We start from the raw sequence: 22,324 nt of genomic DNA on the forward strand, positions 1-22,324 counted from the left end.
TTATATGAAGCATCCGTTGTGCAAAATAATATCAATGGGGGCTGTGGGCAGGCAGGACATTGTTACACAGCTGTGCCTGTGACTTCAGGCAGAGAGACCGTTGCATCAGAGCAGAAGAGCATGTTTTAAAATACATTTACTTTATCAATTAGTTATTAACTTTTACTATTTTTAGCAACTTGCCCAATCGGGCAAGTGAGTTGTTAGTTTACATGCCCGACTGTGAGTTTTACTTGCCCCGGGCAATCCTTATTGTTGAGCCCTGGACATACATTTTGTATGCAAACCTACATTTCACTGAGCATATTCTTAAGTATGAATGTATGACAAAGAAAATTTCATTTAATCTTTAAATCTTATAGTTTGGAGCTCACCAAGACTGTCACTAAATTTGCTCAAAGTTCAGTGAATTTGACACTTAGGCTGACTTGTATAATTAAATCCCAGAAGTGGCTTGACAGCTTTCCTAAAGAGAAGATTCATAAAACACTGCAACATAATTCCTTGAATTTATTTGGGTTTACATCTGTATGGGTCACACCACACAGAGCGGTATGCTGGGACTCCTGATGCTACAAGCCTCAGTCCTCTGGTGCTCTACTGAACCTTAAACATGTTTATCAGTGACTGAGAAAACTCTGATACACCTGACTTTTTCTGATCAATAGAGCCTCTACATCATGTGTCCTCACCCAGCTCTTCTTCTTCTTCTTTTTGGCCTCCTGCTCTTTCAGACTGCCCATGCTGGAGTGGCTGGTGGTGCTGGCAAGGCTGGCAATGCTCTCTGAGGAGTTCTGGCGATTGATCAGCATTTCTAAATACCAGAGGAATAAAGAGCACATTGAATATTGGATCTAATATTTGTGCATGTTTTTTTTTTTTGTACATCCCGGCATACTCTGTACCTTTAGGTGTGATGTCCGGGTTACTGAGAGCCCCGTGAATGATTTCTTGGGCTTCTGTGTTTTTGGCCCTCAGAGCCTCGATGGTGTCCTTTAGCTCGGTGAGCTCAGAGTCCTAAAGAGGGAAGATATCAATATACATTCATGTTAGCGGAGAGGCTGGTAACTGAATCCAAGATTCTTCTGGACTGAGGACGTCTATATGCTTTCAACAAGGACGACAGGTTGAGTGGCTGAGGAAAACATGGAAATCCTGAGCCTCTGACCAGTGACTCATTTCCAGAACAACCATGTCACCTGTAGCTTCCCATCCACTGACATGTATATGTTGTGTGTAACACAATTCATTCTTTAAAGTGATATTCAGCTTTGCCTTTTTGTTGTTTGTTTATGGCTCGTTTCTTTAAGTGTCACTAACTTTTCCTTCTATAAATAAACTTAACCTGTCACACGTCTTATGTGGTACAACATTCATTCATGTCGTAACATCACAGAGATACCTTCTGCTCTGAGGACACCGACAGGGTCTGCAGGCGCGCCGTCATCAGCGCCAAACTCTGCTCGAATGCTGCTACCAGATTCGCCTTTAGAGGAAGAAGGAGGCAGAGAGAGACAGAGAGAGCGGGAGGAGGAGGGGTTGAAACAGCAGACAGGTATGAGTCACCGGCTGTATCGAATCAGTCTGCAGCTTCACACGCTCACAGCACATCAAGCAAAATGGCTTTCTCCATCTGCTGGGAGAGGAGAGCGGGTGGGGATGGAGTAGTGGACAGCTGTGGGTGATGTCAGAGATGAAAGAGGATGTTAGGGTAATGGTGGTGAGGGAGGGCAGTGGCGTGGCACTAAGAGACAAATCTCGGCAACCTCGTGTAGCATGTTTGACCTTTAGGCTCGGATGTCTTGCACTATTTCTGCTGAACGATTAAAAAATCTTCTAAAATCCATGGATGACACAATCATAATGAATCTGTAAGAAATTCTGACGATTTCTTTATGATGGCTTTTTTGTTTTAAACAGTGGGTTTAGTTTCTTCTTTTGGTTTGATAATTTGGGGAGATCTTCAAGCTTGTCATGTGGCTGGTTTGGGTGTGCTTCCTTACTTCCATTAAATATATCCAGCCCATCATTCCCTTCTTCATTTTTCATGTCGGTACCTTGCTAAGGTATTTCCCTGGGGTCACATTTATTTAATAATACAATACTCTGCCATTTGAATCAGTTTGAATGATGTTAGTGAGCTCCGAAGAACAAGCCCTTCAGGAGGATCATAACAGCTGTAATGACTCGACAGACTCCAGTGTGTTTTCACCCATCCTTCACTTTTACTGTTACATAATAATTCAGACTTTTATTGTGAAGTTTTATTGGTCTATATTCTATTTTAATTATTTCTTGCCATGTATTAACTCTTTCATGTTCTGCAAGAAAAATGTAACACCAACTCAGGCTCCAGGAAGTTATGCTTACCATTTTCAATTTGTACTGATAATTCATAGTAGGGGTGTAACAATATATTGACGGTATTGACAACAATGGTGATATTTAATATGAAATTTTGATATTATGTTAATAATACACATGATAATATTTTAATTTCTTTCCATTCTCCCTTTATCTCCCTCCCCCAGTGCTATCAGGTGCTTTTTCATGATCCACTATTTGTAATTGCTCTTTCTTGGCACGGTTTTGTACAGATATGATGCAACCTCTGCACCTCCCTACACCTGTATTTTGACTGTAAATCATCTGCCAAAAAAAGAGACAAAATGTTCAGTAGACAAAGTTTAAGATGATTTTGTCTGATAGCATTATTATAATTTTCAAATTGTGTACAGATATCGCCATAATATTGCTTTTGTGAAGTCTTTTGGTCATGATAATAGTGAAATCTGATATGGTGTCAGCCCTATTTCATAGATATAATTTATTGAAATAAGAGTTGGCAGATTAACAGATAATGAAAATATTAATAAGTTGCAGCCCTTGTCAACATGCATCGACGTAGGCGATGAGGTTAGCTGTGCCACGCAACAAGCCCAACAGAGATGTCGGATGACAGCAACTCGTCAGCTTGACGTCCACTCAGACTCATGCTGAAGCAACAGAGAGCGCCCTGGAAGCAACAGTCCAACAAACCTGGCCTAGCTGCTACACCCAGCATCCAAAGGTGCGGGGTCAGTGGGAGGCAGGCAGGGGGCAGCAGCGAGTCCAGCAGTCAATATACCCAAGAACGTAAAAGAGAGGGACAGTGGCGTTAGGTGTGGGATTTAACTTCTTACGCAGCAAAAACATATCCAGAAAGACACACACACACACAGACACACAGACAGTTAGTTAAGCAACAGCAGTGGGTAAAATGTGCAACAGGAAACAGGAGACTGGGGTTCATACTGAATGTCTATTAGATCAGGATCAGTGGTTAGGTGGTGTTAAAGTAAAAGCTGAGCGTGATGGAAACAGCCAGACTCAAGCCTCTAGAAGCTGCAGGGTGAGACTATAGGAGGAAGAAGGAAATGTGTCAGCTGGTTCAATCAGTGAGAAGCAAGCTGAGGGTTAAGGTTAAACAGGTGTCTATCAAGACAGCAGAGCTTAAGGATCATAGTGACAGCAGTAAGATGTGAGTGGCAGCTAGAGAACTGGAAATATGGCATGTCTGCTGTAAGACCAAAGTGGCCTGGTGGTTAGGAAGCTGGGCATGAACTGCAACCGGGGACCTTTTATGCATTTTCCCCTCATTTACTTTCATCAGTCTACTGTCAACTATCAAATAAAGGCATTAAATGCTCCATAATATGATACGAAAAAAGCCCAAAGTGTTGGTAGATCCTAGATATGTTATGACTGGATGTCCTCCTTACGCCCTGCAAGTGGGACTGAGGCCAGAGTTATGCCTCGGCATCCAGAGTCATCTATAAGTGATCCTCATTTTATCAAGTGAGCAAGGATTCACACCGTATCTTCCTCACATCTCGCCCTCACAAAAATGCAGCACAGATATTAGATACACCTGTTAAATGGGGTTTCTGTATCTCCATTGGTTGTGGGGTACAAACTCAGGGACTTAGGAGGAGGTGCAGTCTACATTTGGGATTAATCACACTCTAGTAAAACATCTGGCATGCCCCCAACACATAAAGAAATTAGCTTACAAAAAGCCAAAGGGAATGTTGGGAAAAAGAGTCATACGTACATTAGCACTAAGCTGCATGGTCAAGTCAGCAACCTTTTCCTGGGAAGACTCCAGCTCTCGCCTCAACTTGCGGATTTGCTGTGGACAAATTTGTAAAGTATGCAGTGTGAACAATGTAGTACAGTACCAGGCACACAGCCAGACGTGTCGAGGATATCAAAGTTTTGATTATGATAATGCAGCAACTGAATGTGATGAAATGTTGTTGTTTAGCTTTGTTAAATAAATCAAAGAATGTACAAACAACAGATACAAAGGAAACCAGGGGGTAAATACACGCCAAACCAATGGAAATGTTTAATCGAAGGATGACAGTGGATTTTTTACCACCTTTCTCATGCACTTGGATTTTTAAGAGGTCTGACAATGTCTCCATTAAATGTTAGCAGGTGGTGCTGAAGTATAAAGCGTATTAGAGATAAAACAAAATGAAACAGAGTTATGAGATCTGTGGTCACAAAATTCACTGAGCACTGATGACACCGTCTGATGAACGGACCCGTTTCAACAGGAAATGACTGACAGACAATGCAGAGAAAAGGCACAACAATGTGAGTTCAACAATCATGGCACGTCGGCCTTACCTCCCCTTGTATCCTCTCCTCATTCTAAAGAAGGCATGGTGAGAACAAATGAACAATAAAGAGGGATAAGGTAGAGAGTTAACTTTAGGGGCAGTTATGAAAACTACTTATCCACAGTCAAAGGGACATCACTGAAGGTTTATAGAGAAAGGGAAGACTTTAAAGTCACTTTATATTAGGGATGCAAGGTTCTTCAGCATGTTAAAGAAGAGTTCAAATGTCCATGAATCATAGATCAAGGTTATTTGCCTGTGTTGAAGAAAATGATTCTATCTGGAGAAGCCTTCTTAAATGATCATTTGCTTCTTGAGGACAGGACAGTGTGTAAACTCAAGTCACAAAGCACTTAACTCCAGCAAAACATTATACTGTACATACAGTATTACAACTGTCATGTACTCACCGAGGAATAGTTGGATGAAGCGTTGGACGCCAAAGAGAGCACAGACCCATGCACTGAAACAGGCAAAGTAGAGATTTCACTTAATATTAAAAGTAACAAATTTTCATTTATTGTGCTTTTCTTTATTTTCTGTCATACATACATTATGTTACTATGTCAGATGTTCACATTAAGCGTGACCAAAGTTTTAAATAATGAGGTAAACGCATGTCAAATTGATCCCTGTGAGAAAAAATACTGTGTCCAATGTCTTTTCTACTTCTGAGACAAGCTGACATCAGCTCCTGAGGGATTTCTTTACATGGTCATCTGCTGCACACATGCAGTCTACAGTGCTACAATAAGCTGCACGCTAACATCAGGAAAACATGTAATCTTGGTTCCTGATGTTGTTTATTTCTCTCTGATTTTAGATCATATTCCTGCTGAAATATGTGCGGTTGTGTTGACAGGCTTTTATAGGTGATTTTTAATGGGACAAAGTGCCAATAGATACAGTCATTCCCCAGCTGCAAGTACACCACTGCCTGTAGCCACATGACAACGTCATGAAAACTGGTTGCCAGTGTTGTTTATTTCTCCTCGATTTTGGATCATATTCCTGCTGAAACACGTCTGGTTGTGTTCAGAAGCTTTCTTTGGTGATTTTTCATGGTAGAAGGTGCCGCTATTCTTCATTATAGTAATGCCCCAGCTGTATTGGGAGATACTACTAATACGCCAAGATACAGAAGACCCGGAAACGCTGACCAATCACAGCAGACTAGGCTTTTCTCAGGAGGGGGGCTTAAAGAGACAGGCACTAAATGGAGTGTTTCAGACAATGGGTGAATACAGGTGTTCCAGCACAGACAGTATCAAGTGTTTTCTTTACATTGATGCATGTAAACATGTTATAGAAGAATATAGTAGAAACCTCAATACAAATATGAACCAGAAAATTAGTGTAATAGGCCCCTTTAATGCAATTTACAAGACTATGCAGGAAATTCTAGTAATCCCTCCTATCTTCTTTGCTCAAAATAAATAACTGAAGTGGTGCATAAATTAAATTTTCATGACTGACAACCCTTAAGACAATGGAAAATCTCAGTCACCTACTTAAGAACATATTAATAACAGGCACATTCACAGACATGATTTAAGAGTTGTAAAGATATAAACAAACCTTTGCTATCACACTGAAATACATTAAGAACTTGGAGTCAGTGGAGGAATGTGTATTAATTATCTGAGAGTGAAAGCAGGTTTAAATTATTGGTGGAGGGTCTCCTGCTTTGCTTACATCTGGACCACAGATAGCGCCTTTAGGTCCTCATAACTCACTATTAATCTAAAATGGAGCAACAAAGACTCCCCTCCATTTTTCTTGCTCATGAAAACAAATGTCTTCTAACATTCTGCCTAACAGACTGTGTGCTGTATGAGCCGACAGCTCTGTTTCATTTGAGGCCATGTTGGGCAACTCCCCTGCAGGGGGGCCAACTGAGCAGGCTCACCATCATCACCCCCTGGTTCACGGAAAGACCCGCACCGCATCATGCTTTTTGGCCGGTCAGCCAGGGACATACTGCTGCCCAGGGGGGAGGATCCATAGAGATCGCAGGCTGACTCACTGGGGGGGCCTATGCTGTTGGAGCGAGATATCTTCGGGGTGCCACTGGAAATTGGGGCAACTATCATAAGAGAAAGATGTTTGGAAAGACAGTGAGTGCCACAGATAAAACTGTGGGATGCAGTGCTGTACAGCAACTTTCTCACACACACTCACACTCACACCAGCAGAGTACACCTAGGTATAGCACTCTTAATTCTGATGACTCAGTGAAAGGCAACACTTTGGTTCCACAACAGTCAAAGAGATAAATATAGCCTGACTTGACCCCCTGTTGGCTCCATCTCCAGCATATTTCAGACTTGAACTCAAACCTAAATGAGTACAAGTACAGGACTGTGATATTCACACAGTCACATCTAATACCATGATATTATTTGTCATCACTTCATAGTTCCGACATGACTTGATTTATTATTGATAACTTGTGTCAACACTTCTTAACTCTAAAAATCTATGTGGGACTTTCCTCTCAGTGTGAACTTAATATCCCTGTCCACAATAATAATCAACGATAAGATGGACGGCTTATGAAAGACTTCAAGTCTCATTAGTTTCAGAGCTCAAACAGCGAATGTTTTTAGAACTTGGCAGCCAAATGGAGCGAGCACACTCACCCACGTTGGTGAGAGGAGCCTTGCCGGAGGAGGGGTGGAGAGGGCGGGTGGGAGAAGGCAGCTGAGGGGGACTATCGCTCTCGGACATGCTGACTATGTTGTGGGAGTGGCGCCTTCCCGGTTTGCCATCACTCTCTGACAGGCTTGAGCCATAGCGTCTGAGGAAAGAGAGGTCACTTTAACTTCCAAACAATGGAGATGCATCACAGTGTGAGATTACAAACAGAAGCATGGACAGTAATTGTTTTGACGTACTCTAAGCCTTTCTTCGGCAAGGTGTTTCTGTCTGTCTGCAGGCTGTGAAGACGAGAACAAAAACACTGTCAATAAAGAATAAACAGTCATTGTGAATAATTCTTATAAAAATGTTTCTCAGAGCCTTACACAAACATCATCATTAATGTATTAATTTTAAGTTTTGTCATAGGACCTGCACGACACCCGGGTAAGATGTCTCATGGGTTTATTTTCTAATCCTTTTCGTACATCTTGCCCATATGGCACACTGGGCACTCTCACACACGCAGCGTGGGCCTGCCTTAAAGTACATTTTTTTGGCAGGAAACTATTCGGACCATCTCCACCTTGACAGACAGAAATTTTCCAATGAAACCAGCCATCCATCATTTAAATGACACCTCAGACTTTCAGTTCCCAGAAAAGGCACATAAAACATAGTTGTCTGCTGCCAAGGAACTTATAGCCCAAAGCTGGATGTCTTCACACTGAAACAGTGGTTCAACTGTTTACTCACATACTATCAGCTGCTGGGGTGAATGCAGATGCTTCTATTATTGGTTCATAGAAGGAAGCCTTGAGTCGCTTTTTACTCAGTAACTATATATATATATATATATATATATATATATATATATATTTCAATTTTCCTCTATTCACACTTTTTTTTAACGATGTTCCTAATGACTAATTTCCTGATGTTTAAATGGTAGTTTAAATTTTGACTAGTCGACTAGTCAGAAAGTCAGAAGACACACAGAAAACAGTCAAAATCGAGCACAATTTAATCCATAAAGTCAAACATTATCTGAAAAACTATTGTGTATATTATAGGATCCATTAGAAATCAATAATCATTATTTTTTCAATAACCAAATCAGATTTTAATGTCACTGAAATGTGTGACACTTTGCAGCATGCATTATGAACACTGCACATCATCTCACAAAGCATGACAACAACTCACTAAATAAAGGTTAACCCATGACGATGAGTATTCAATGTCTCGACTCACCAACGTTCAAAAACACTCACACACACTCAGGCGATAAGTCTCTCATACCTTAGTGAGCATGCAAATTGACACACACACACACACACACACACACACACACACACACACACACACACACACAAGCTTGTCAGGCTTTCCTGTGCACCCAAGAGCACCTCTCACGTTTGGCCTTGTCTGGAGTGTGTGATACTCGGACATACTTTTCATGTTGAACGCCTGCAGAAAGCTGCGGACATGTACTGATCGTGCGCACGTAGTTACAACCACTAAGTATGAGAGTGCAAGTGTGTGTTTGTGCGTGTGTGTGTGTGTGTGTGTGTGTCAAAGAGACAGATGGAGAGCTGCTGGTTAGTCTCACATGCTGATCCAAACTCCTCCCACTTCCCTCTGGGTATCTTAATGATCTGTTTAACAGACTAGTAGTTCTGGTATCAAGCAACGTTTAATCATCTAGTCAACTAACCTCACCCATCCCTACCTTTGATACATGAATGTTACATGTTTCTTCATATGAGACGTACTTGTCTGTGAGGTTGAGGGATGTCCTGCTTCCAGCTCCCCAGGTTCCAGCAGCCCTTTCTTCCTTGTCGTGCCCCTCAGTTCTGACAAACCTGGCACTGGAAGGCACGCTCATCTGGAGGGGCAGCGACTCCATGCTGCGGTGCATGCCTGACAGTTTGGGGTAGAGCAGCGGGGACCCGCTCAGACTTAGGCTTTCACTGGTGTACGAGCTGGGGGAATCGATGTGGAGCACAGGCGCTGGGCTGGGGGTGAGGCGGGAGGAGGTGTGGGAACCGGCCAGGTCCTGCAGCTTGGAATATGGGGGGACTTTGGGCGGGAGGTCGTGGATGGTCACACAGGAGTCGAGGCTGTTGGAGTTGACCTTGTCCAGGTGAGCCAAGCTGGGCGGACGACCCAGAGACTTTGTGTTCAGCATCCTGGGATCAGGCATTAAAAAAAAAAAGTTAAAATACAGAAACTAGGCCCATGATTTGTATTAATTTCAGTTTATTTTCTAACTTGCCATATATAGGCAGGCAGAGAGTTGTAACTGTACTTGCCAAGGTTTGGGGCTATCTGTCTCTAAGATCTCTGCTTCCGAATTTCAGTAGGAAAATAAATCCAATTAAACAATGTTAAGCTAAACTAGTGGTACTCTACTTACGGCCCATGGACAAGATTTAGCCCCTAATAGGGTGTAGGGTGGCTCACCAACTGTTTTCTAACTTACAATTAAAATAAACTGATTGACACTGGGAATTTTTTCTTAAACTAAGGCACCAGAAGTCATAAAAAGCATCAAAATAGAGCTTGTTTATTTAAAAAAATAATGCTAGGGGAGGATCTGAGCCCCAGATGTCCTCAAATCCCAGAAAAGCACCTGCCTACCTGACCTGTGCGGGGCTGCTGCAACTGGATTTGCCTTGTTTATTCATTTTATCTGATATGATATGTGATTTTAATGTGATTTTCAGTCCTGTAGGGCCACAGCTGAAATTTTATCCACATTCAGTGTATTGTGATTGTGTATTAGGGGGCAGCAGAAATCCTGACCATATAAAACCGAACTTACTGTACCTGCATGGCTCAATACCACCAGAAAATAAATAAATGAGGGAAAAGTTATCACCACTAGATGCCACTAGAGTTCAGAGAGATTTTAGTTCCTTGTTCTTTGTAATGTGGGTGAACCAACTCTTTACAGTAATAATTATATGAGACACCTTGGTGTGGTGGGTGATGATAGTTCAGGGTATTTGCTGCTGCTGGTCCGTCTCAGGCCATGCAGTTTCACTGTGGACTCCCCTGCAGACTGAGTCTCCTCTCCTTTCAGAGAGCCACAGTCCATGTCAGCACCCACAGCCTTGGCTTTGGCTCTCTCCTTCTCTTTCTCTCGGTCTGTCATGTTCACTGGGCCGGTGCATGTTCTATTAGACATCTTGCTGCCGCAGCTACCTGGCTCTTTAATCCTGGGGCCTGTGGAGGCCATGGGCACAGGTTTCAGACTCAGCAGACTGGGGTCAATGGTGCCGCTGACAGGCCGAGTTGCAGGGCGACCGATCACACTGAGCGTGCTTGATTTGGCCGGTCGAGGCAGGCTGCGGTACTGAATGCTGTTTCGGGCGTTTGGCCCCAGGAAGCTCTGCTCGCTGCTGGCATCAAAACTGTTCTTTCGACCCGAGGGCACTCCTCCTCCCACAGGCTTCACAGGGATGCCTGATGACTTGGGGGTTTTCCCCACAGTGGCAGAGCCACTGGAGATGGTGGCGCCCCCTGCTGTCATAACAGTGGCAGTACCGGTGGCTGTTGGTGGTTTCTTGTAGCCAAAGGAGGCTCCAGCAGTGGGTTTAACCAAACCTGATGGGGGCTTGCGGTGCTCTCCATGATGATCCCTGCCAGCATCTGAACGAGACCTCTGTAGACCAGCAGTTTTGAGGGAAATCTTGGATTTATCCAGCGGCCTCTCAATTTTAGCTGCTACATAAAGAAAGACATTGAATAGGTGAGTGACTATATTATGGCAATTTTAATTACATGTATTTAAAAGATGATGAGGAGAGGAATGTTTTACTGTTGCCACCATGACCCTGACAGGAATAAGCTATTTAAAACAATGGATAGATGATACATAGACAGACAGACTGATTAGGTCACCAGTAAAACCAGTAAACTTGTGCACACAAAGATGACACCAACCCCACTTAAAGACTTAAACCAAAATGGATAATCAGACCTGTCATACATCATTCCTCTCTAACTAGTCACCTCCACATAATGTACATGAAGCAAATGTGCTGTCATTCCAGCCATTACAGCTGAGATAAAATATAAGCAAGCAACATCTGTATTTACTTAGAGAGCTTTTATGTGTCCATGATGTTGAAAGTGACTCACCAACGGAGTCTGACATAGAAGGGCCTTATGCAAAATGTTAGTTTCTTTAACCCTTTTACAACCCATAAGACATGTCCGTGTGATGGTATCGATCAAAATCCGATCTGTATGGATCACTGAAGGACACATGTAAAGGGTAAAGTTTTTTGTTTTTGTTTTTTTTTTTTACTTTGGGTTGAAGGGACAGTTTACCCCAAATCTTGTAACACATATTTTCCCCCTTACCTGTAATGCTACTGAACAATCTAAACTGCTTTGGGCTGAGTTGCGGATTGTTGGAGATACCGTACATAGAGATGTCTGCCTTCATTGGATTAAAATGGAACTAAATGGCTTTCAGCTTGTGGTGCTCAAAGTGCCAAACATTACATCTGAAAACCTCAACAGCAAAGTCTCTTTCCAGAAATCGTGACCTGGTTACTCAGAATAATCCACAGACCTTGTGAGCAGTTTCATGTAGGAACTGTTTTCTTTCCACCAAACTACACCCACCAACAGAACCACCGCGCACCTTGAGGATCAAAAGTTCTATGGATTATGTTGAGTAACCAGGTCATGATTTAAAAACAGAGACATTGCTGATTTTAAAATGTATTTTTCTGGCACTTTAAGTACCACAGGCAAGTGCCATCTGGTTCCATATTCAAAAGACGGCAGACATCTTTATGGCCTATATCTACAACACTGGGCAACTCACACCAAAACAGCTCTGACTGATAAATAGCACTACAGGTAAGAGGAAAAATATTCATTTTTAATTAGGGGTTGAACTGTCCCTTTAAGGCTAAAAGTAAGATAATTGTTTTAGTATATTCATACGAGCTGATAAAACGGATCTCGTCAGTCATTCGAGCACATCCCTTCAAAATGTATCCGTAAAGAGAATCTTTGTCCCCGTGAAACTGCAGCCAGCTTTCATACAATCAGATCTAATTTTAATCACTTATGTTTAAAGTTAAAATTAAACTAAGGAAATTTAAATGAAAGGCCACGTAATGTTGGTATTGGAACTCAATTTTAACCTATCATTTAATCAAGGCATGTTTTGTTGGGGATTAAATAAATTTAGTTGCTGCAGATGGCAGACACAGCGTCTCTGCAGACATGAACAGTAACCAGCTTTTCTCTCAGATAATAGCAGAAACATGGCTCTGGGCTTTAAGCTCGGATTTTTTTTTTTTTTTTTTTCACTCAATGAAACAGATTTCATGGTGCATTTTTCCGTCAGTATTCTGGTGCTGTGCAACAAATCAAAACCTGGCTTTCGCTAAGGGGTACACTTCTGTATTCATCTTGACACCAAGCAGATATCCTCCTTGGCTGCTCTAAAAACAGGCTGTTTTACATTTGGATGCAGCATACAGACACATAATGGATGACATAGATTTCATAGTTAAAACAAGTTAACGACATAGGAGATAAACCAGATTAATCTGTGAGACGAAAAGCAGAGAACATAAAAAGTGAGAATACACTCTCAGATGTTACCTGCAACTTTCAGCGTGCTCTGTGATGTATGGGTGATGGGGGAGGTCACGCCCACAGGAGGATTACGACCCTTCTTGAAACTTCCTGGTTGACCCAAGCTCTGGGGCTTCCTTAGTTCTCCTTTACACGCTGAATCTTCACTGAGGCTTGGCGGCTTCTTCCTCCACTTGCTTGGGGCCTCCGTCTTGAGACTTCCTGTGTCGTAGCTGCTGCTGTCGATCTTGTGGCCGGCCTTGCTGTCCTCGCTGTACCATGAGAGTCCACTTTCCACCAGGGAGCGCTTCTCCGCATCGGTGCGGAGCTGCAGAGGGAGAGGGAAGGGAAGAGGCACAGTGTGGGTAACCATCAGACATCTGTGTTATCTATGGAATTGACTGTTCTCTGTAATCTTTGTTTCATCTCAGCTGCATTCCAGCGGGAAGCAGGGAGAGAGACTGATATGCCCAGAGCGGAGTAAAGAAAGCCACTGAGGAAGACAAAGGAAGGAAAACGGGGAAACAAGCCATTTATGGATTTAACATTTTCAGAGATAAATCAATACCAAAGCTGCAATGAACAATGATTTTTATTGTTGATTATTTTCTCAATTTGATCAGTTGTTTGGTCTCTAAAATGTCAGAAAACAGTAAAAAAATGTCAATGTTTCTCAAAGATGACATCCTCAAATGTCTTGTTTTGTCCAAAACCCAAAGATGTTCAGTTTACTGAGTAAAGACAAGTAAAGAAATCAGAAAATGCACCCATTTAATCAACTGTAAACAGAAAATTTTGACTTTTTTTCCCTTAAAGGTCCCATATTATAAAACGTCTGATTTCCAAATCTTTTTTTAAATTATAAAGCAGGTATAGCTGCTATATAAATACTGTGATAGTACCGAAATGTCTCAATCCACAGAGAAATGCACACAGGCTGTATTCATAAACTGTGCTTTTAAACATGCTACAAGGACTTCTGTGAAATTGCGATGTCAAACTATAATATATAAAGGTAAAAAGTGCCACTACAGTTCTGTTACAGTCATTCAGCTGCAGTGACGGTGCGGAGACATCGTGAGCCCAGATGTTGAAGACCTGGAAAGACTGACCAGTCAGAACAGATCGGGCTTTTTCAGGATGGGGGCTTAAAGAGACAGGCGTAAAGCCCAGTTCAGACCAAAGATTCATGACGAGATGACTTTAAACAGGCAACTACTTGCAATGCACTGTTCTGCACATCCCAAAAACCTGCCGGTTCAAACCAATGCAACTACTAGATGAGACGATGTATTATGCAACACACAGCGAGCAGCAGCGACCCATTGTCCAACACCGGCACACCTGACGATGGAAACAGAGGGCTGGGTGCAGACAGAGCATCTGCTGCAACAAGTGAACAATGCCGTCTGCAGTCATTCGACCAGCAGACTTCACTACAAGCTGATTGGCTGTTGAAACAGGCCATGTGCTTTACATTCCAAAATCAGCCACCAGCAATTTGACCAGGGGAGTTGCAGGTGACACGAGTTGAGCTCAGGCAACCAGTTCACACCGCTGCAACTTTTCTCTGCAACGTTCTAAAACGGTTTTGTCTCTTTGCGAATCATTGGTCTGAACTGGGCTTAAGATGGAGCGTTTCAGACAGACGGTGAATACAGGTATATTCAGGCAGACCGTATGAGAAAAATAAAGTGCTTTTTGAACATTAACGCATGTAAACATGTTCTGGTAGAAACCCCATGTACAAGTATGGACTTGAAAATGAGCATTTTATGGGACCTTTTAAAAAATTACTCAAACTAATTAATTTTCAATTAGTTGGCCAATATTTCAATAGTTTACAACTAATTGACTAACTGTTGTTGTAACTGTAAATAAACACATTAAAAAATAAAAAGGAAAATGTATAGAGCAGAGGAGAGCTTGAGCCTTTATTTTCTTAATGTATGACAAAAAAAGACAGCTACACTATAATAGAAAAAGTATCATGTGGTGCATTGAGGAGGTGGCACTGAGGACAAAATTGGGCATGCTGTTTTTTGGCACCTTATTAATGTGATACAGAGCGACAGATGGCTCATTGAGTAGCACTAATATTCATTTCTCCCTGGTGAGCATTCTGTAAGTACTGTAAGCAAAGGACAAAATCTTTACCTGTGTTAAAGACAGAAATCACCGCTTGTTATCTAAGGTGAACACGAAACAAGTTCGATCGAATTTAAAGATCCACTCCTGACATATTTTATGTCTGATATGGTTTTTCTATAATTTACTTTGTTGAAATTTCTTAGAATTACATCTAGTACTTTTCCTTTATTGAACAATCCAGAATATATGTCACAAATCATTCGTGTCTTTAAGTTTATGGTGAGCACAGAGAGACTTTCCACCGTCAGATGATCCTGAAAACAGCCCTCTGCTGAGGCATCATTGTACACAGTGCAGGTCAAACATCCAAGTGAAGTAACAATAAGCAGAACACATTTTTGAGTGAAAAGGGGCTTCAAGGCTCTGTGTAACAACCGGAGGTTACCATGTAATTTTCTAAAAAGAAACAGGAGAGCAGAGATTTATTGCACTGTGACAGATCAAGATTCTCTTTAGTTTCATTGTAATGACAGAGGTGAGGTCTGCGGTGCCTTTTTGTGGCCTTGTCAAAACAAAGACCTTGCGTTAAACACACAACACAAAGTAAATCACAGAGTGAAGTATTGAAAATGCTTCAAGTAAAAGCCTCGGCTGCAATCTTTCGCACCGCTCTCACAAAATAAAAGCAAGATAAAAGGAAAGCCAAACGTTCACAGGTTGTTAGGTGCAGTATTTTAGCTCACCATAACAGAAGAGTTGCGTCTGGATCCCAGGGGTGTGCTCGGGAGGGAGTTAAGGGAGGAGCTGACATTGAACTCTTCTGAACTGAGGTTCTCCGAGCCATCGCCGTCACCGTCGCTGAGCCCGCTGCTGATGGAGCTGCTCTCATCCCAACTGAAACGAGACAGGATGACCACTTAGTAAAAACTATCAAGTGAATGGCAACAATATGAGTTCACAGAAGGTAAAGCTGCAGAAATCTGAGTTTAAGGGGAGAAACGGCTGGCAGCAACAGTGGTCTGTCCATCTGTCTGCTGTAAGCTGTCTCCGGAGGTGGCCACATGCTCAAACAAGCAGGTAATTCCAACATGGCCGCAGCTGCTTTGATTCAGCTAATACATCAGAGCTCCAGACCATATGGTGACCAAAGCTTCAAGAATGGATCTTTCAGTTTAGATTAGTACTATCTGATATCCTCCTGAGACCCTGTGTCCTCATATGAAGACATCATATTTTGGGTTTACTTGACTTTATAATTCATTCTACTTAACTTAAACCTGTTGTCCTCATCTGTGGACACTTTTTGTGCCATCTATTAGTGGTAAGAGCACAACACACTAATCCATGTAAAAACAAGATGGCAGCCATCTCTGCCAAGTCAGTCTGCAGCCAATCTCGACACAAAAGTGGACAAGTTCCAAAACCTGATCACATTTTATGCTGTTTATTTATAATTAATAATGTTTGTAGTTTGATATGGCAACAAATCTGAGCAATTTAAGCAACAGTAACAAGCTAAGAAAGTGATAATTAGGAAGTACTGGTTTAAAGACACTGAGCCTTTATTATCGTCTCGTTTGAGGACATTGGGACTTAACTATCATTGACAATGTTTTTATACTTATCGGGCCCTGTTGAGAAATTAAAAATGCATACCCAACAAAAGTTCGGGTCTCAGGAGGATAGTCTGCCATATGCTTGTTCCAAAACTTTCTGATATTTGTATAACAAAAGGCTTTCAATGCAAAAAAAGATATATAACAGCTCCTTGGCTTACTGCTAAGACCCAAAATAGTATGATTATGGTGCCAGAGGCTTTAATTCATTCAGCTCCATAAAATCCATGCTTGTGTTTGGAGCTTTCTTCACCCAATATAACCCACCGTTCACAAACTTTACAAAGGTGAATGGAGCTTAGCAAACCATCTAAGCTTATTTGGGAAACTCGTAACTAGCAGTCAGTCAAATGGTCAGTTTGGATGGGTAATTCTACCCTTAAAAATAAAGCTTAAGAAAAACATGTAGGCCTCAATAAATCACCACGACTGCAAAGCTAGCAGTTTTTAAAACAGAGGCCAACACACTGCAATCTTCAACTGTAACTTCAAGGGGAACTTTACAGGATATGCTGATAAATCACGCTGCATAAAAAGGATGGCAACTGACAGCTCAGGGTTTAAGAAAGCGGTCTGGTATGCTCTATGAAGCAGGATGAGGGGAAATCAGAGTGACAAGCTTCTAACCCCTCCCTGACCCTTCCCTCCACCCCACCATGAAGCCCTGCGTCGCCCCAAAACAGATGCTGCCAGACTGGCCTCTCATGTGAGGAGGGCACCGACAGCCTGAAGAAACTGCTCGCTGGGCATCACGTCTCTACATACATCGTATTTGAATACATTTAAAATGCAGATCACTGCGCGGAGTTCAACAAGCGGTGTAGCCTCTCAGTCAACCAAAACATCACAAGAGGATAAAACAATTCAGAGGCTGAGGGGGGGGGGGTTAAAATTGAAGAGGAAAAACATTTTTTTATGTGCTTTAGAAAAGCAATAATGCCTTGTTGAATTCAAAAATTATATCTCCAGAGAGCTAAAAGCGAGTCCAACTCAGATTTGTATAATTACGTTCCCCATCATTACCACTGGCAGCCGCAGGTGGTAATCAAATTTATGTTGGCGCACAAAAATGTGGCACAGTGGAAAAGGTAAATTAATAAGACCCTTTAAAAGCTGAGTCACTGCTCGAGCTGAATCGGTTCTTTCCCCTTTCTTTTGCTTTCCCCACCGAGCTGAAAATGCTCTTTGTGGCTCTGCAGGCTGCAATTAGCAGAGGCATGGAACATGGAATTGCATAGAAAAATACAGGGGGACAAAAATGGCCCATACACGTTCAGATTTGGATATAATCACATGGCTGTAGCTGAGTCGTAGTTGTAAAACAGACAAAAAGCTTACCCTGACACTTTGCTCTGGTTTGAAGCATTCTCATACACAAAAGCAACATTTTACTGAATTGATTTGTGGCCACAGATACATGACCTCAGCGGCATAGCCTGACACGAGCAGGGAAAAACCAAAGATTAATGTTTGATTTGAGAGTTTAAAAATGTTTTCACATACCATCAATACAGAGAATAATTTTGATTTACATTAAGCCCAGATGTTCGTGCTATGTTTGAACAATACGACCTCTGTCAGGGGCGACAGAGGGGCCATGAATAACCCCTCGGGGATGTCAGCCTAAGAAGAGGCAGGAGGGCTTGCGGGCTGTTGATATAACAAGCCAAAAGTGTCTGCTCTCAGAGGTGTAATCTAGACAGGGAGGAGTGGGAGTACGCCAGCAAAGTGCATGCTTCGTACATAGGGTGGCAATTAACTTTTTTGTTTTCTGTGGCACGACTCCAACGTCTCTGATTTGTGTGTCTGCCGCATGCTTTTATTTGAGATGGTTGGCTGTGAAAATGTTTTGATTTAAGAGGACTGAGAGATGATTGGTGCGGCGGAGCAGGGTGGGGACGTGACAATCACCATCCAGACTTGGACCTGGATTCAACAACATTATTAAAAACACATACACAAGGACATATATTTATAGTTTAAGACAATGGCAAGACTTGTAGCATTGGTGCAAACAAGACAGATGAACAAAAGAGAGCACATAACATTTTACAGAGAAATAAGGTGAGATTACTGTAGCCATAAAACCAGATGAAATTGCGCACAGTCAGAAGAATGCATCTTGCAATTCACTTCTGGCACCATGTCTATTTTCTGTATAAAAGACAGCAAAGACAAAGCTCATGGTGTGCATGCCTATGGCTGAGAGAGTGGTGAAGACATCCTCTATTATGCAGATAGCTGTGGTAGAAGGACCACAGTGTCCTGCAAGAATAAAAATGTGTTTCCACAGATGTTATCACTTGAAGTGCCAAGTCATTGTCAGCATGAAGCTAGTTTTTTCAGCTTCATATCAACACAATTCACACATGTATAGGCTAACTCTTAAACAGCAGAACCTCAATTAAGTAACGTTAGTGTTACTGACTGAACTACATTTTATTATTTTATTATTTAACTATAATTTAATTAATTAGGTATAATGAATGCTGTGAAAGCAGCCGAATTCATCCTTTAATCATGAGTATTTAATCGGCAAATGTTACTTTAGTGTACCATTAGTGAAAAGTCAGGTAATATTAAAATGATTTAAAACCAAAGAATAATTGTATTAGCTCAGGTCCCTGTGAGAGAAACGACCGTTAACGTTTGACATGCTGTATTAAGAGGAGAAATACAGGAAATTCACAGCATAAAAATGTCGGAAAAGTTGTTCAACGTTGAGGGGAAAACCCGTACTGAAATATCATCTTTACCTTGGCGTAAAAAGTAAAGTCCTTTTGGCTCTTGGCGCCGACTGCAGAGGAGGCACTTTGCCGACCAAAACACGACCGCTCATTTGTGACCGTTTTACACCTTCAGCAGAACACAACTTCCGTGAATTATCCGCGAGCTGCTGCTGCTGCGATTCAAATTCATATCCTCCGTCAGTAAAGACCCCTTTTTTCTCCCATTCAGAGAGCAGAGAGAAGCGGTCTGCTGCTGACTGGACAGGCTACACCCCCTTCCCCAAACACACACACACAAAGGGAAAAAGAAGAAGAAGAAGGGATGACGAGACCAGAGACCCTGATGTTCCTCTGAGAGATGATGGCCAACGGCTGTCGAGCTGAGCGGTAACCATGGTAACCTCATGTAAAACGTTTTTGACCACTACTGAGTGATGTGGTTAATCCTGAATTAGTACATTAAAGGCAAATTTCGGTTTATTTCAACCTGTCTCCTATCGTCCTAATTTGTTTCAAGTGACTTGTGACGAAAAATAATAGTTAGCATGTTAGCCGTTAGCCTAGATACAGCCAGGGCGCATTAGTAGCGTCAGACCTGTTAAAACTAAGTGAACGGGCAACCTTCAAGTGCAAAGTTAGTCCACTAAACAAGCTTTTTTCCCGCAAAGACCGCCTCATATCGTTAGGATAAATGTCAGAGAACATATAGCCTAGAAAACGACATGTAAACATGTTGTCTTACCTTACCAGTGTGCTGCCATGTTTGTTTATCATCTAGTGCTGCTTTCCAAAGCGCCGGCCGAAATATCATGAGAACAAGCAGCGATCTCATAGCTTCGTGAAATTGAAGAACGGAGGAGGAGAGAGAAAGAGAGGCGCAACAGGTAGAGGAGGAATGGCTGCTGCAAGGCTGAGTAACTCTGGAGATTGGTGGTGTACCTGTGAATGCTGTGAATGCACAGAAGAGGAATGCCTCTGTTGCAAGGAATGGGACCGGTTACAGCCTTATTTTCAAGGTCTGGATGTGTCCGAGGACGAGACACCTCCACCTGGAGTAATGTTAGTATCCAGCTGGGCTTTATCTAGAGCTGGCGAGATATATTTCGGCTGGTGCTTTGGAAAGCAGAGCTAGAGGAATAAACAAACATGGCAGCACACCGGTAAGGTAAGACAACACGTTTACATGTCGTTTTCTATATGTTCTCTGACATTTATCCTAACGATATGAGGCGGTCTTTGTGGAAAAAAGCTTGTTTAGTGGACTAACTTTGCACTTGAAGGGATGCCCGTTCACTTAAGTTTTAACAGGTCTGACGCTACTAATGGGCCCCAGCTGTATCTAGGCTAACGGCTAACATGCTAACTATTATTTTTCGTCACTCCTCACTTGAAACAAATTTAGGACGATAGGAGACAGGTTGAAATAAACCGAAATTTCCCCTTAATACGTTTACTCACTGATTTATGTTCGTATGAATTGTCTTCTAACCAAAAATTTTGAAATCCGAATTAACGTTAGCCCCCAAAAATTGGTTATAAAGTGTACAGTTGTTTCTAAGTTAGCCTAGCTGTGAAGTTAGCCTAAAAGTTAGCTTGCCTGACCACACTTTGAGTTTTAAACCAAGATAACAGGAGAGACAGTTGATTAAAAGGGCATTACACCAATTGTACACATGAAGTTCAGCTTACTCCTCATCAGAAGAACTACTCAGCTACCCAGCCGACGTTTGTATGGGGCCCACGTGGGTAGTAAACTGGATGAAAAATGAGCCATATACACCCATCAGCCAAAACATTAAAACCATTGGTGATTAAAGTGAATAACATTGCTGCTTGACGTGCTCCAGACAAAATAAACCCCCTCATGGCAACAGCACTTATTGATGGCACTGGTCTCCCAGAACTGCTCAGACATGACCCAAGGCACAGGACAAAGACCTCCAGGCGTCAAGCTGACCTCCAAATACCCTAGATCCCAACCTGATCGAACATTTGAGGGACGTGCTGGTACCCCAGCAAGCATTTTTGGGTTTAAAAAACGTCGAATAGCCGTCTACATGAAGACCTGACGTCTAGGCTAAATCACGGCTGAATTTGGACTGTCAGTGAAAATTTGGTAGACGTCTAACCATAGCTAAAGTGTAGACGTCATCAATTATACGGCTATGTAGAGACCATGTCCAAAAAATGGAGATAAACATATTTTAATTACTGTTGACTCTCCATACGTGATTGAATATCATACTGCACGCCATCTGCAATGGCGAAAATTGCATTTAATCAATTTCAAAATTAAATCGGCTAGATTTGGGTTACATGTAGCTAGACTAAATTGGAGCTAAATATAGCCAATATGTTTAAATCACGGCTATTGCTTGCTGGGACCCCATAGGTACCGCCGATCCACTATAGTGTCTGGCACCAGGGCGTTAGCTTAAGATCTTTTGAGTCCTGTGGGTTGTGAGGTGGGGTACCAGCACGTCCCACAGATGTTTGATCAGTTAGGGATATGGGAAATTTAAAGGCCAGGTCAATGCCTTGAGCTCTTTGTCCCATTCCTGGGACAATTCCTGAGCAGTTTTTGTGGCGTGGCATGGTGCACTGTCCTGCTGGGGGGCCACAGGTACTGGGGAGTGCCGTGGCCATAATGGGGGGGTGCCTGGTCTGCACTGGTGTTGAAGTGGGTGGAGCATGTCAGGTGGCAACCACATGAATGTCAGAACCCAAGATTTCCCAACAGAACATTGCATTGTAACGAGATAATCAGTGTTGTCCATTTCTCGTGCCAGTGGTTTTAATGTTTTGGCTGATCTGTGTATGGGATTGTTCATGGGTTACATATTGGCCCCATACCAATTGCCCACACAGGTGGGTTTACACAAGTGGGCCCCAGATAAGATGCCCATTTTGGGATTGTACCCAGTTGGTACCTAGGTAGCCCTAACATAACCATGTGGGGCCCATTTGG

At 42.3% G+C, this 22,324-nt stretch overlaps 1 protein-coding gene across 8 annotated transcripts in view; it reads right to left on the reverse strand.

Moving 5' to 3' along the window:
• nav1b (neuron navigator 1b) overlaps nucleotides 1-22,324 on the reverse strand; it is a 155,416-nt gene that overhangs the window by 16,980 nt on the left and 116,112 nt on the right. For 4 of the 8 annotated variants that reach the window (XM_049591121.1, XM_049591097.1, XM_049591104.1 and 1 more), the window contains 13 exons: nucleotides 15,755-15,905; nucleotides 12,948-13,248; nucleotides 10,289-11,042; nucleotides 9,086-9,502; nucleotides 7,568-7,609; nucleotides 7,313-7,470; nucleotides 6,580-6,756; nucleotides 5,081-5,133; nucleotides 4,678-4,701; nucleotides 4,094-4,171; nucleotides 1,403-1,486; nucleotides 906-1,017; nucleotides 693-814 (listed from right to left, as the gene is read on the reverse strand). In XM_049591121.1, coding sequence (XP_049447078.1) covers nucleotides 693-814; nucleotides 906-1,017; nucleotides 1,403-1,486; nucleotides 4,094-4,171; nucleotides 4,678-4,701; nucleotides 5,081-5,133; nucleotides 6,580-6,756; nucleotides 7,313-7,470; nucleotides 7,568-7,609; nucleotides 9,086-9,502; nucleotides 10,289-11,042; nucleotides 12,948-13,248; nucleotides 15,755-15,905 — 2,473 coding nt within the window. Of the gene's footprint in view, nucleotides 1-692; nucleotides 815-905; nucleotides 1,018-1,402; nucleotides 1,487-3,039; nucleotides 3,049-4,093; nucleotides 4,172-4,677; nucleotides 4,702-5,080; nucleotides 5,134-6,579; nucleotides 6,757-7,312; nucleotides 7,471-7,567; nucleotides 7,610-9,085; nucleotides 9,503-10,288; nucleotides 11,043-12,947; nucleotides 13,249-15,754; nucleotides 15,906-22,324 lie in introns of all 8 variants that reach the window. The other 4 variants (XM_049591112.1, XM_049591162.1, XM_049591150.1 and 1 more) reach the window with 3 other exon arrangements.

This window comes from Epinephelus fuscoguttatus, linkage group LG1 (assembly GCF_011397635.1).
Source record: "Epinephelus fuscoguttatus linkage group LG1, E.fuscoguttatus.final_Chr_v1".
NCBI classification, from domain to species: Eukaryota; Metazoa; Chordata; class Actinopteri; order Perciformes; family Serranidae; genus Epinephelus; species Epinephelus fuscoguttatus.